We start from the raw sequence: 12,699 nt of genomic DNA, 5'->3' as shown, positions 1-12,699 counted from the left end.
GTTTCTTTAACAGGCCCAGGCTGCTAGTCTGTACATTGATCTTCCAGCCGAGGAGGCCCGCAACCCTCCTCGGCACCTTAAGTGCTGTGGCACGAGGCCCATGGGCAGGAAAGCACTGTGTTCAGTGGCAGTGATATGTCTGCTGGGAGGACAACCAGCACCAATGTCTGGGGGCTTCCCTCAGAGAAAGGAAGAAGAAAACCTCACATCAGAAACTTAGCACGACCAGGACAGTAAGGAACTCACATCCCTCAAATACTAGCTGCAATTACAGGTAACACTTTTCACTCAAACAGTAAACAGAAATGGTCACCTCGTATTAAGCCTGGCTAAAGTCTGCAAAACCATTTTGGAAGAAGTCTGTTTATTTTTATTTTTTTATTTATTTTTTGAGATGGAGTCTGGCTCTGTCACCCAGGATGGAGTGCAGTGGCACAATCTTGGCTCACTGCAACATCCACCTCCCGGGTTCAAACGTTTCTCCTGCTTCAGCCTCCCAAGTAGCTGGGACTACAGGCGCACATCACCACACCCAACTAATTTTGGTATTTTTAGTACAGACAGGGTTTCACCATGTTGGCCAAGTTGGTCTCAAACTCCTGACCTCAAGTGATCCGCCCACCTCACCGTCCCAAAATGCTGGGTTTACAGGCGTGAGCCACTGCGACCGGCCCCTGTTTATTTTTGGAGACAGAGTAATAAGTACTTTGCCAGGGCCATTTCAGTGCCATGGACCTGAAGCTGTCCTTAGTTTTCACAGGCTGGCTGCAGTCCTGAGAATTCTCACATGGTTTATGTTTAACCACACATCTCCACAGGGCTCCAGCCCCACTCACAGACCGAACCACTGCTTAGCATGCACTCAGTGCACCCACGGGCAGTGTCCAGCCGAGAGGGCATTGCATACGGCCCGCCGGCCCCAGGGTTCAGGCACACCTGAGAGACTGATGGAGGGAAACTGGCCTTTCGGGGAGTGCCATGGCTGGGCCCGCCCTGCCGGACCTCCAGGTGCAGCTCCTTTAGCCCCCGACCCCCAACAGAAGGATTTCGTCTTTTACTGAAGAACAACTCCCGGGGCAGCAGCCTCAAGTTCCTTCTCAGAAGGGGGTTTGTTCGCAGGCAAATGGAGCTGGGCCCACCATGGTGAGGGGCGGCTGCAGCAGCTTGGGTCTTCAGAGCCCCTGCACTCCAGTGTGCAGGGGCCACCTGGGGGGCCGCTCAGTTGTCCACTGGGGCCCGAGGCTCCTGGGCAGCAGAATGCTGCTGGCCTGTGGGCCACATGGCATCTGCAACCAGGGACTAGAGATAAGAAATGCATGCTATATAGGCTGTAAGTCTGACCGGTGGGGAGACGGGTCAGCAAAGGAGCCCTGGCCGAGGCTGGTGGAGGCTGTGATGGGCCTGAGGGCTCCTGGGGGCCGAGGGGAGGAACAAGCAGGACAGGGCCCACTGGGAGCCGCAGCAGATCCACTAGCATCACTTGTCTGCATCCAATAGTCGGCGTGAGTGCAGTTTTAGCAGGTTTGGTGAATTTGGTCTGTGATAAAATTGGAGTTCAAGAAACAAACAGGAAACTACAAGTGCCCCTTCGCCCCAGGTCACCCGAGTGGCAGGGCAGTGACTACTGCTCTCAGGCTGCCCAGTGTGGACCTGCCTGTCAGAATGCTCCTCCTCCACGTTCCCTCGCTCCCGTGTTCCAGCCACGTGCACCTTCCTTCTACTTCTGGGACCCCTGGACCAGGTCTGCCCCTGTCTCCTCAGGACTGCTCCTCTTGGCCCATAGGACCTCAGCTGAAGCATTGCCTCCTCCAAGAGGCCTTCCAGACTATTCAGCTCACAGTGGCCACCCAGCCATGCTCTGCCATGTGCTTGGGGATTGTTTGTTACTGCAACATACCCCAGCCCATATCGACTCGAAGGCACCCAGTGAAGACCTGGTAAGTAATTGGACAAGAAGACCGTGGAGCTGCCCCCAGGAGAGTAATCACGCTGGATGATTGTGTGTGATGGGGACTTAGGAACTCACAGTTTAGAGGCACAGTGGGCCTGAGGCATCTCTGTAAGGGTAAGGTAAGCCTCAGGCAAAAGGGGTTTGCATGGAGAACAAAGGTGCTGCACCGACACAGCAGCTCCTACAGGAAGCAGCTTGGGGAAGACCAGTGCAAACCCCCCAACGCACACAGCATCTGAAACATGCTGGGCACATAGAATATGCTTAAGGAATCAGAGACTAAAAAGATCAGCTTAAAAACAAAATAACTCTTCTAAAGATGATTTTATTTATCGTCCCACCCTCACAAGGCACTGAGAGTGTGGCCAGGCAGGCTAGACCGGCTTTTACTGTGTTTCATTCTGCTTGCGTTCATGTTTACTTTTCCTGGATAAGAGAGCATTTGCGAAGCCAAAATGCACTCCTTGAGACTCACACAGCCCCTCCCTGACAGCCACTCAGTACACAGGACCGGGCTGGGTGCCTCCCTTGCACCTTGAACATTCGAGGGCACACAGTACCTGTAGGTGATCCTCACTTCCGTTCCAGGCTCATCGCGCTCCCAGATCAACGCAATGCTCTCCGGGGACTTCCGAACATGCTGGTCCAAGCAGTTGACTGTACAAAAAGAGGGTTTGCAGATGTTACACTTGGTGCTTTTGGAGTGAGAATTCAGCCAGGGTGAGGGATTGGAGCGGGGGTCTATTTTGCTGTGGCTCTCTCTTCTCCCACTGACAGGGACCTTGTCCTCATCAGTGATGATGTTTCTACCCCCTTGCAAGGAGAACAGTGAAAAAACATGATCTCAGAGGTATAAGGTGATGTCCTGCAAATATTCTGAAGTGGTTGCTTCACACTAGTGGACCCAACCCTGGCTGCATATTGGCATCTCCTGGGCCACCCCTAGAGACCCTACCCAATGGGCCCTGGGCCTTCAAAGCCTCAAAGACACCATGGTTGGTTCTGATGTGCAGCCAGGGCTGGGCAGTGCAGCCTGAGCTGTTGGAAAGAACACTCAGCGCAAACAGGTCATTCCTGTTTCAGGGCTTGGCTCCTGCAGTTCCCATCTGCCCAGTGCTTTCTTGCCCCCAAGGTTAAAGGCGCAAGAAGGGATGAGGACCCAACTCCCCGACGTGTTCCACCAGTACCCAGTAAACCAGCCTTGTTCCAAGAAGTGGCTCGTGATGGGGAAATGTCCTCCTGGTTTTGCAGAAGGCTCAGCTCCCTCCCTCTCCATTACCCAAGCTCCCACACATGACCCTCCAGCAGAAACAGTCAGCTCTGCGGCACACCGGCACACTGTGAGACTGAGGATTAGCAGCACGGGCTCCTCCGCCAGCAGGCTGGTCACTACTCATTAGATTCCAAAGCTGAGCCCCTTCTGACAACCCTCAAGCCAGCTCTCTTCACTCACTGGCCCATCGGTGGGTCCCCGGGTATGCAGGGACACGAGCCCCATGATTGGCTTTGGGGGCAGCAGCACCTGCCCACCTGGTCTCTCAGGTCACCCCTGTATCCTGTTTGTAAATTACACCTCAAAAAATGTAATAAATGAAGACAGATGCCTGAAAAAAATTATTAATACTAGCAACAGACACAGGAAAGTTCTTTGAACGACTATTAACAGAAAAATAAAAGAGAAGAAATGCCCCCAAACTAAGAAGGGGCTCAGTGGCAGACCTGAATTTACACAAGGAACCCGACATCTCTGTGTGTGTTGGGGGAGTGGGCACGTTAACCTCTGTTCACTGTGGTCATACCAAGTGCAGCATTAACCCCACAATGTTTTGCTGGGTGTTGGGTAGTCTCTTAGGAGCAAAGAGAAGCAGCATACAACCCTGAGATGGTTTAACCCAACCAGTCCTGGGTGCCAATCCTGATAAAGGCACCATGCTGAGCACTGAGGGAAATGCCAGGGCAGATTCGAAACCCCTGTCGTGGGTGCAGGAGACAGATGCAAACGTAAGAAACATGCAAAGTGACCAAACACATAAGGTCGGTGGTGGCAGGCTCATAACACTTGTCCAAACAGGGAAATGGAGCTGAATTTACCCTGGGGAGGCAAACCCTAGGAAGTTAAGAGCAGCCTGGGGCTGAAACAATAATTACTGCAAGAGCCTCCACAGAGCGAGCGCCCACACCACCAGCATCTCCCATTACGGATGGGAAAACAGAGGTCCTGAGAAGTTAACCTGCCCGCCCAAGGTCACACAGAGGCGGAGCTGGATTCAACACAGGCAGATTGGCTCCACAGTCTGTCCCACCATCCTACCCTCCAAAGTCACCTGATAACAGTCCAATTCTTCACCAGGCAGTGGAGAACTGCTCTATGCAACAAGTGGGAGGGAAGCAAGCTTTGCCAGTAGTGGGGGAAGAGGGGAGGAGGGAAGAATCAGGCTTGGTCTTACAGACAGGGGAAAGAATAGTGAGGCCAATTCAGGCAGGCGAGAGGAACATGTAAACCCTGAAGGAGATGGAAAAACAACACAACTGCCAGGGAGAAAATTAAAACACAGGTACAGCCGATATTTGCCAACGTGGTCCCTAGGCTGAGTCCAGTATACAGATGTGCTAAGCACCCTGACCAGGGTGTGTGGGCGTGTGTGTGTGAATCCAGCCCAATATTTACAAATCAAGAGATTTCACATGAAAGCGATGGACTTCTGGCTTCTGAACAATCAGCAGGAGATCATCCCTCCATAGAGGGTCCTATACACCGCTGCCTGCCTGTCACCTCCAGTGACTCTGGGCAGCTATGACAAGCCTGGGAATGCCCAGCTGAGGTTAGACATTGTCTGCACCCACCAGCCCCCCCAGGAGCTGGTCACAAATGCAAACTGTCAGTCCCACCCAGACCTGCTGAGTCCCAACCAGCCTCATAAGAAGCCCCAGGAGATGTGAACCCACTCTCACATCTGAAAAGCTCTGCCTGACACACTTGCTCCACTCCAAATTTGATCCTGGAGCCCCCCAGAAGAGTGGCCTGCCCAGGCGTAGATGAGAAAATGCCTCTGAATGGCACAGTGACCTACCCAAGGCCCCAGCCAGGACGAAGCAGGAAGGGCTGGAACCACGCTGGACACTTCGCCTTGGCATTCATCTCATTGCTTCACCTGCTCCCACAGCAGCTAGGGCACCAGGACACTTCTCTCAGAGAGAGTGACTGCCCGACTTCAAACAGGCCCTCACAACCTCCCAGCCCAGCATGACATCCTGCACCATTTTATACCAAGCAGGAAGGCAGAGCTGAGGAAGGTGGAGAGGGGCAGGCCAGCCCCAGGATGGACAGCACCCAGGTGCAGCTAGGTGGCCCGTGAGATAAGCCACGTGTCCCTATCTTTCCAGGACTGACAGGTGGCCTGAGTCCAGCAGATCAGAACGGAGCCCCAAACACAGTGTCCTCCAGGTGCCTCACCACATGCAGAAGGTGCTCAAAAAGTGGCCACCAAGGCCCCAATGACCTGCCTCTCCCTGCTGGCCAAGCCACGTCTGGTGAGCTCCCCTGCCCTGGGGCCTTTGCTGTGGCTTCTCCCTGCGCCGTCCCCTCCTCACACCCACACTGCAGGTCTCAGCCCGACGCGCTCACTCTCCCAAGCACCTCACTGTCCGGGACCCTGTGCACCCCCCAACTCTTCCAGATGCTCACTGCCTGCTGCGCTCCCTAGGGCGCTGGCTGAGTGTCCTGCTGGGGTCTGGGTTCAGGTAGCCTAGTCCAGAGCACAGAGCCGAGAAACAGACCACTTGCGTCCTCGAGCCAAAGGGTCCTATTGGGGTGTAACTGGCGACAGGTGGTCCCCTCACACCCAAGGGAGGGAGCAGACCTCTTCTTGTCTTTGTGGCTTCATCCCTCAAGTAGAAGACGCTCTCTTTTTTGGCCCAAATCCGTGCTTCTCAATCTTGAGTGGCATCAGAAATCCCCAGAGGGTGTGTTAGCTGGAGCTGGTGTGCCCCGCCCCCACTCTGGGCATCTGCATTTCTAACAAGATCCTAGTGATGCAACTGCTGCTGGTCCTGGGACCCGACTGACGATGCATGCACATGGACTTGCATGCATGTCCACTTTCTACGCAGATGCCAGATTTCCAGTGGTTTTCCTTTTCCTCTGGGACAGGGGTGATTACACACACTTGCCAGCCTCGTGAGCCACTGGCTGGCAGCCTGGAGTCATCACTAAAAACTCAGGGTCCAAAGTCCAGCCCCTGTCCAGCCACTCACTAACCACAGACAATGCATGTATCATTTAATCCAAGCCCATTTCCTAATCCTTGGAGTGGGTATAATGATCCTTGGTCTGGGTGGGACTGGAAGGATTAGGTGCCATTGGATTATTGCTGACTGTGGGTCTGATGGAGTCAAGGTGTCCCAGGAAGACAAACAGAACAACCCTCCCCCCGTCTTTGTTCTAGCCACCACGGCTGATGCTCAGACCACACAAGCACCTGGAGAAAGCTCCATGTGGGGTTTGGGGGGACAGTGGCCCTAACACTCATGTGCACATGGCTCTTCGCACATAGTTATGGTTCCTGCTGGTGCTTCAATTTCAGGATGAAAAGGCGGAAGGGAGGGGGAGGAAGGAGGTAAGAAGGTGAGGAAGGACGGAAAGGAGGAGAGAAGAGGGGAAGAGAGGAAGGAGGAAAAGAAAATTTTTTAAAAATCTGCCCAAAGAACTGGGCAGTGGGACAAGAAAATTCCATTTCTCAGCATTTCCAAAAAGAGATGGGCAAGGACCTATGGCAATTTAAGGTGTAGCGGAAACTCCACTTCCTATTTCCAGCCTTTCCCAAGTTTCCCAACACATGATGACCTGTACTTCCCCTGTCAGTGGCCCACACCATTTCACACTGCCCCATGCTGCCCAGTGGTCCCCACTATGGGACACAATGCCATTCCCCAAGGGCAGGGACCATGTCCCTAAGATTCCTTTATCATGGGGACCAGGGTTGGGAATTACATCACAATCCCCCGCCCAGCCCAGTGTGGACTTACTCATTTACTGACTTATGGTTCATCTCCTCATTAGAATGTGGGCTTTATGGTATTGAGCATTTTCTGGATTATTCATTGCTGTACATGAACTGGAGCCTTTATTTCCACATCTGTGCAATGGGACCACCAACCGCTTCACATTGGTGTCATGAGGATGCGACAAGCCACGCAGAGCAGATGGCCGTCCCGCCAGGGCGCTCCATCGCGCTCACAGATGCCCAGGGCCCCGCCCAGGGCCTCACACAGCTGGAGGCAGTCAGCCAATGCCCGTGGCTGGAGCAGGGGCTTGGTATTTTGTTTAAAAAGCATTATAAGAGTATTGGCATTTCCATTATAAACCTGACACACATGTAGGAATCTTCAAGTACTCTTGTTGGTGATTGAAATACATCCCTCACACTCACACACCCTAACTGAAAGTGGAACCCAACATATGGAAATTCAATTTGAATAGGGAGTTACTATTCACAATGGGCTTTTTTTTTTTTTGGAGACAGGGTCTCACTCTGTTGCCCAGGCTGGAGTGCAGTGGCGTGATCTCAGCTCACTGCAACCTCCACCCCCTGGGCTCAAGGGATCCTCTCACCTCAGCCTTCCAAGTAACTGGGACTACAGGTGTGCACCACCATGCTTGGCTAATTTTTTTTTAAGAGGTGGGGGTCTCACTGTTTTGCAAGGCTGGTCACAAACTCCTGAGCTCAAGCGATCTGCCCACCTCAGCCTCCCAAAGTACTGGGATTCCAGGCATGAGCCCCGGCCCCGGCCCACAATGGACTTTCTTTTAATAGCAATCTTCCCTGGCACGCTTTGAGATATTACGTCAGTCACAAAAATTGTTTTGGAAAATTTTCCCAGAGCATCTGTTATTTAAAATAAGTTGTGCCCCTGACAGCTGGAGAGGACTTGGATTCCTCGGGAGGACCCTCCTCCTAAGATTAGGGTTCCTTTTTCATGTAGAGTTACCTGAAAAACCTTTAAAAAGTTACTTGAATCACTGGAGTGACTAGGAGGAAAATGAAGCACAGGCACACAGCGTCTTGCCGCCGTCAGTGTCCTGCCTTCTGAACTATTGGAGGCATGCCACAGAGAGGAAACTACAGCCAACAGAGAGGAACTACAGCAAAAGGGCCTCTATTCCCGCAATTAATCTCCAAAAAGCATCCAAGAAATTTCCCAGTGCTCAATCTTGGTTACAAAGAGGATTTTTACACTCTTGCTTAAGAGTATACACACTGAAAAACATCACTTAAAACAGGGGGTTTAAAAAATAGAGCTTAGCTGTGTGTTTTGAAAGTAACACATGTCATTACCCTCTGGTTCTGCATTTACAACTTCCTGATATCTTGAGTTGATATGCCACAGGGCAAAAACAGCTGCAGAGCCCTACAAAGGACAGAGCCAAATTTCACAGGTGGGAAAGAATCCCTTTTAGAACCTGGCTCTCCAAAGAACCTTCTGCAAGGCAGTTTTACACAACAGAAGCAAGTCACAGAAGGGCACAGACACTCTGTCTACCCTGCCCAGTGGGCCTCAGACACCATAACCTCGTCTGGCTATTGGAGTTGCGGGATGAGCAGGATACTGTGGTGTTTTGAAAGCCACCTCAGCCACCTGCATGCTCTCCGAAGCCTATTCCCCACCTATCCCAGGCTGATCAGATGCAAGCTCATGTGGTCCAGTTCAAATGAAGCTCAGCTCTCTCAGCAGCACTGCTGAAGGCCAAGCACAAGGTCACAGCCTCCCCACATGCTTCATTAATAAATAACAAATGGCCAGTGATTGGGGATGTATAATGTGTTAAGAAAGTGCTGAGTGCCTTACAAGCGTTTTCTTATTTCATTCTAACAGCCCTGGGGTATGTGTGCTGATAGATACTCCGATGGATAACAAAACAGGTGCAAACAGTCAGGTCCCCTTCCCCAGGTCAGAAGATGCCTAATAGTGTCTGTGCTGGTCTCTTGGACCTCTGGTTGCCGGACATTGCCTGGGCCCAGCCACCACGCTGTGACAAGCCCCAGGAGGTGCTTTGGGTCACAGGTCTGGCTGAAGTCAGCCTGCAAGTTGTCCCAAACCAGGCCCCAGACTTGGGAGTGAGAAACAGGCAGATGACTCCAACCTCAGACATTGAGGAGCAGAAGCAAGTGTTAAATAAAATGTATAGGAGGCCACTGGTCTGGACTGAGCCGCATCAGGCCCAATAGATCACACAAAAATGGAGTCACTCTTGCTAAAGTGCCGTGTCACCAAATGGAAACTAAGTTGTTTATCTAGCCTTCTAAGAAACAAGGAGAGTGAGAGATAGCTCGATCTCCAAACAAGCTGGCATAGTAAGGGAGCTCCTTCCACTTTCACCTTTACAGCAAAAGTAGCTTTGAAATAACCAGTCCACTTTTTGTTCTCCGTGTCCGCATTCTTCAGACCCTTCTGTCTATAAAACCATCCTCCTCTGCTCAACTCATCAAACATTCATTCTGTTTTATGGAATTAGGTGTTTCCCAATTCTATAATCACGAAAAAAGTGAATTAAGATCTTTAAACTAAATTTGTCGGAATTTTGCCCTTTGACACAAGTCATCCCCATCTGGCCCTGTCCAAAGTTCTGACCCACAGACTCTGCGAGGAATATAAAATTGTTGTTATCTTGTACCACTAAGCTTAGGGGTGGTTTGATGTGCATCGATAGTAACTAGGACATAATTCAGTTACATACTGCCCTTGTTTTACAGATGAGGAAACATGCAAAGTGCAGTACAGGGAAAGCAAGAAATCAACCCGAGTCCTGATTCTAAAGACACCTGGAGCCACAAAACGGTGTTGCACCATCCACAGCCCATTGTTTGTTTGCTCTTTGTTTAACAGGGCCATGGCCGGGCACTAATCCCAATTCTGTTTCAGAAGTGCCTTCATCTGCCCTGTTTTGAGGCGTACAGACCAGTGGTTCTCAAGCCCGAGTGTCCTCTAGAGCACCTGAAGGGCTCGTTATAAACACAGGTGTCAGGTCCCACCCAGGGTTTCTGATTCCAGATATCCAGGATGGGCTTCAGAATTTCTGTTTCTCAAAAGTTCTCAGGTAATGCTGATGCTGCTGGTCTGAGGACCATGCGTTGAGAACCACTGGTATTCTTGAAGGAGTGAGATGAAGTTTTCTTCAAGAGTGATATTCCTTTGGAACAAGCCATCTGACTTTATCACACACAGCTGACAGATCAGGCCAAAGTGTTCTCACCTATCCCATGACTTTCTAGGGGCTCCCAGAGGAGTCATGGCCTGGCCTGGCCCTTTTTCATACTGTCCCCACTATGGTTTGCAGACACCGACAAAGGAAAGAGATATTGCTGACCCATGAACAGGTGGGCACGCACATCCCGGGGAGAAAGTTGCTGAAAAGCTGTTTTTCAAGTTAGTTTTCTGAAGCTCAATTTCTGGCTAAGGTAGCCGTAAAGGCCATATTATCAGGAGAAATAAGTGAAGGAAAAGGAGACAGAAGAATGCTTGCTGACCACACCCTGATCCTGACCCAGCGAGGTTCAGAAGGTCCTTGCTGTTGGCCCCAGGAGGTCCGCCCCGCTGTCTTATCTGAGTGGGGCTGCAACTGTGCACAGGCCAACTGTGAATGTTCCCCATGACCTTGGCCTCACAAGTCCAGAGCAGGTCACTTTCCATTTCTGTCCTTGGGCAAGCTGCTCTAGTCCCCTTCAAGGGCACATTGCACCAACTCTGCAAACCAAAGGGTTTGGTTTTTTTCCCAGTAGTTAGAGGGCACTTGCTGCTGACTCAAGGTTAAAGAAAACACTTATCTAGTTAAGTGACTCATTTTAATTAAACCAGCAAAGTAATATACAATATCGGGGGGAGGTCCAAAGTTCCTTTCAATTTCTTTGAAAACTAACTACAAGACACTACCAAGACACTACCTACTATGGCTATATCTGCAGTTAAACTAAAATCGCTACTGCCTGTGGGTCACCAGTAAGAGCTGGGTCTGCTGCATACCTTGCAGCACTCAGCCTAACCTCTGAGCATAACTGCCCCCCTCCTCACAATGTGGACACTGAGGGCTAGGGGGGCAGAACAACAGGGATAACTGAGGGAGGAGCTGGAGAAAATGGGGCCCTGGTGACCCTGCCATAAAGACCCTCAAGTCCTTTCTCAAACACTCCCAAATCCAGCAAGCTGGTTATGGCCACTCTTCTGGCCTGCATCCCTCTGATCAACACCGTGTCTGCCAGGCCCTCCCTGCAGGCCCCACACCCAGGCCCACCCTGCATCCAGGGCCCACCCTGCACTTGGCACCCACCCTGCGTGGCCAGCCCTGCCTGCAGTTCAGGGCTTCCCCCTCGCTGCCCAGTCAGCGCCTTAGGTGGGGGCGAGGGTGCAGTGTACGACCCCCAGCCCCAAATCTTAGCAGAGCAGCAGAGGCCTCTGCTCAGCAAGTTTCAGACCACTGACCACCGGGAACCTCAGACCCCGCGGGTCCAAAGCAGGCCTTGGGTCGCTGGGGTGCAGTTCTCTGAGGCCGAGAACGAGAACCCGGAGGCCGCTGTTACTTCCTTCCCGCCCACAGGCCCCAGGCCCGCAGCGAGGAAATAACTGGTTCCAGCTGCCACGCCGGGTTTCCTCCTCCCCAGGTCGCCCGCCACAGCTCTGTTTGTTTATGTGGGCAGGGCTTGTCCTCAGGCTGATCCCCGGGCACCGCAGCCCCCAGTGACAACCGCCACCGCTTTGTTTTTCCGTCCACCCCGGTATAGCAACGGGAAAGTCCCGACTCCAGGGCGCTCGGGTGTAGCCCGCGGCTCCCCGCCGGCTCTGGCTCCGCGGCGCTATGCACTCGGTAACGCAACTCTGGAGTCAGCAGAGCGAGGAGCCGCGCCGAGCAAGGCCAGCAGCGGGGCGTCCCAAGCGGCCACCGGGTCCCCGCGGGCACCGGCCCGAGCTGGGCACGTGGATCTGGGGCCGGATGGGATGAGGGACGGGGTGACGTGGAGCCACTGCTTAGAGCTGGCGGGACGGACGGAATACCGGAGGAGGGGCCCCTGCAGGGGTGCGATCCGCGCAGCCGGGGGACGGCTGCCGCAGGCGAGAGGCTCCGAGTTCCCTCTGGACGCAAGAGTTGGGGGCGACCTGGGTCTCCCGAAGCTCACTCACCAGAGACGTTTAACTGGCCTCCCAGGAACCAGCCGATCTTGCCAGTGCTGAAGTCGCAGTCCCAGACGGTGTGGTAGGGGGTGTCCCACAGTAGAGTGTCCCGCGCCAGAGGCCCCCAGAAGGCGGCCGGCTCCCGGGCTGCCTGTGCACTCAGCGCGGGGTACGAGCCGGGCTGTGAGGCTGCGGCAACTGCGGGGGCGCTGCCCGAGGGTCCCGAGGCCGCCCTGCGCGGCGCGCTCACCCGACACAGCGGCCGCGCGGGCTGCCCCGAGAGCCCTCGCAGGCTGCCCAGCAGCCTCCCGACGCCGCGGCCCAGGCTGCGCGCCGCCATCTAGCCGGACTACCTGAGTTCTCTGTGCTTCCAGAGTGGGTGCCTCACGCCCGGGGCGCCCCTTGGAGTCTCCGCGGGCCCCGCCCCTGCTCCGCCCTTCGGCCACCATCCATTCCTCCAGGGCCCCTTCCCAGAGCCCGCCCGGGTCCCACCCCTTCTGCTGCCCGGGAGAGGGGGGGACGCTTAGGAAGAGGGGAGCAGCGTGGGGAAGGGGTGCAGAGGAGCGCGGGGCGGAGCCCAGGCTCCC

At 53.5% G+C, this 12,699-nt stretch overlaps 1 protein-coding gene across 2 annotated transcripts in view; it reads right to left on the bottom strand.

Annotated features, from left to right (window-relative positions):
* ACSS1 (acyl-CoA synthetase short chain family member 1) overlaps positions 1-12,489 on the bottom strand; it is a 60,793-nt gene extending 48,304 nt beyond the window's left edge. For both annotated transcript variants that reach the window (XM_015149622.3, XM_015149623.3), the window contains exons 1-2: positions 12,122-12,489; positions 2,512-2,608 (exon numbers count right to left, since the gene is read on the bottom strand). In XM_015149622.3, coding sequence (XP_015005108.3) covers positions 2,512-2,608; positions 12,122-12,452 — 428 coding nt within the window. In that variant the 5' untranslated portion in view covers positions 12,453-12,489. The remainder of the gene's footprint in view (positions 1-2,511; positions 2,609-12,121) is intronic.
* Between the last annotated feature and the right edge of the window lie 210 nt (positions 12,490-12,699).

Source organism: Macaca mulatta, chromosome 10, assembly GCF_049350105.2.
Source record: "Macaca mulatta isolate MMU2019108-1 chromosome 10, T2T-MMU8v2.0, whole genome shotgun sequence".
Taxonomy (NCBI): domain Eukaryota; kingdom Metazoa; phylum Chordata; class Mammalia; order Primates; family Cercopithecidae; genus Macaca; species Macaca mulatta.
The sequence above is the reverse complement of the archived record's forward strand: the minus strand, read 5'-3'. Positions and strand labels throughout refer to the sequence as shown.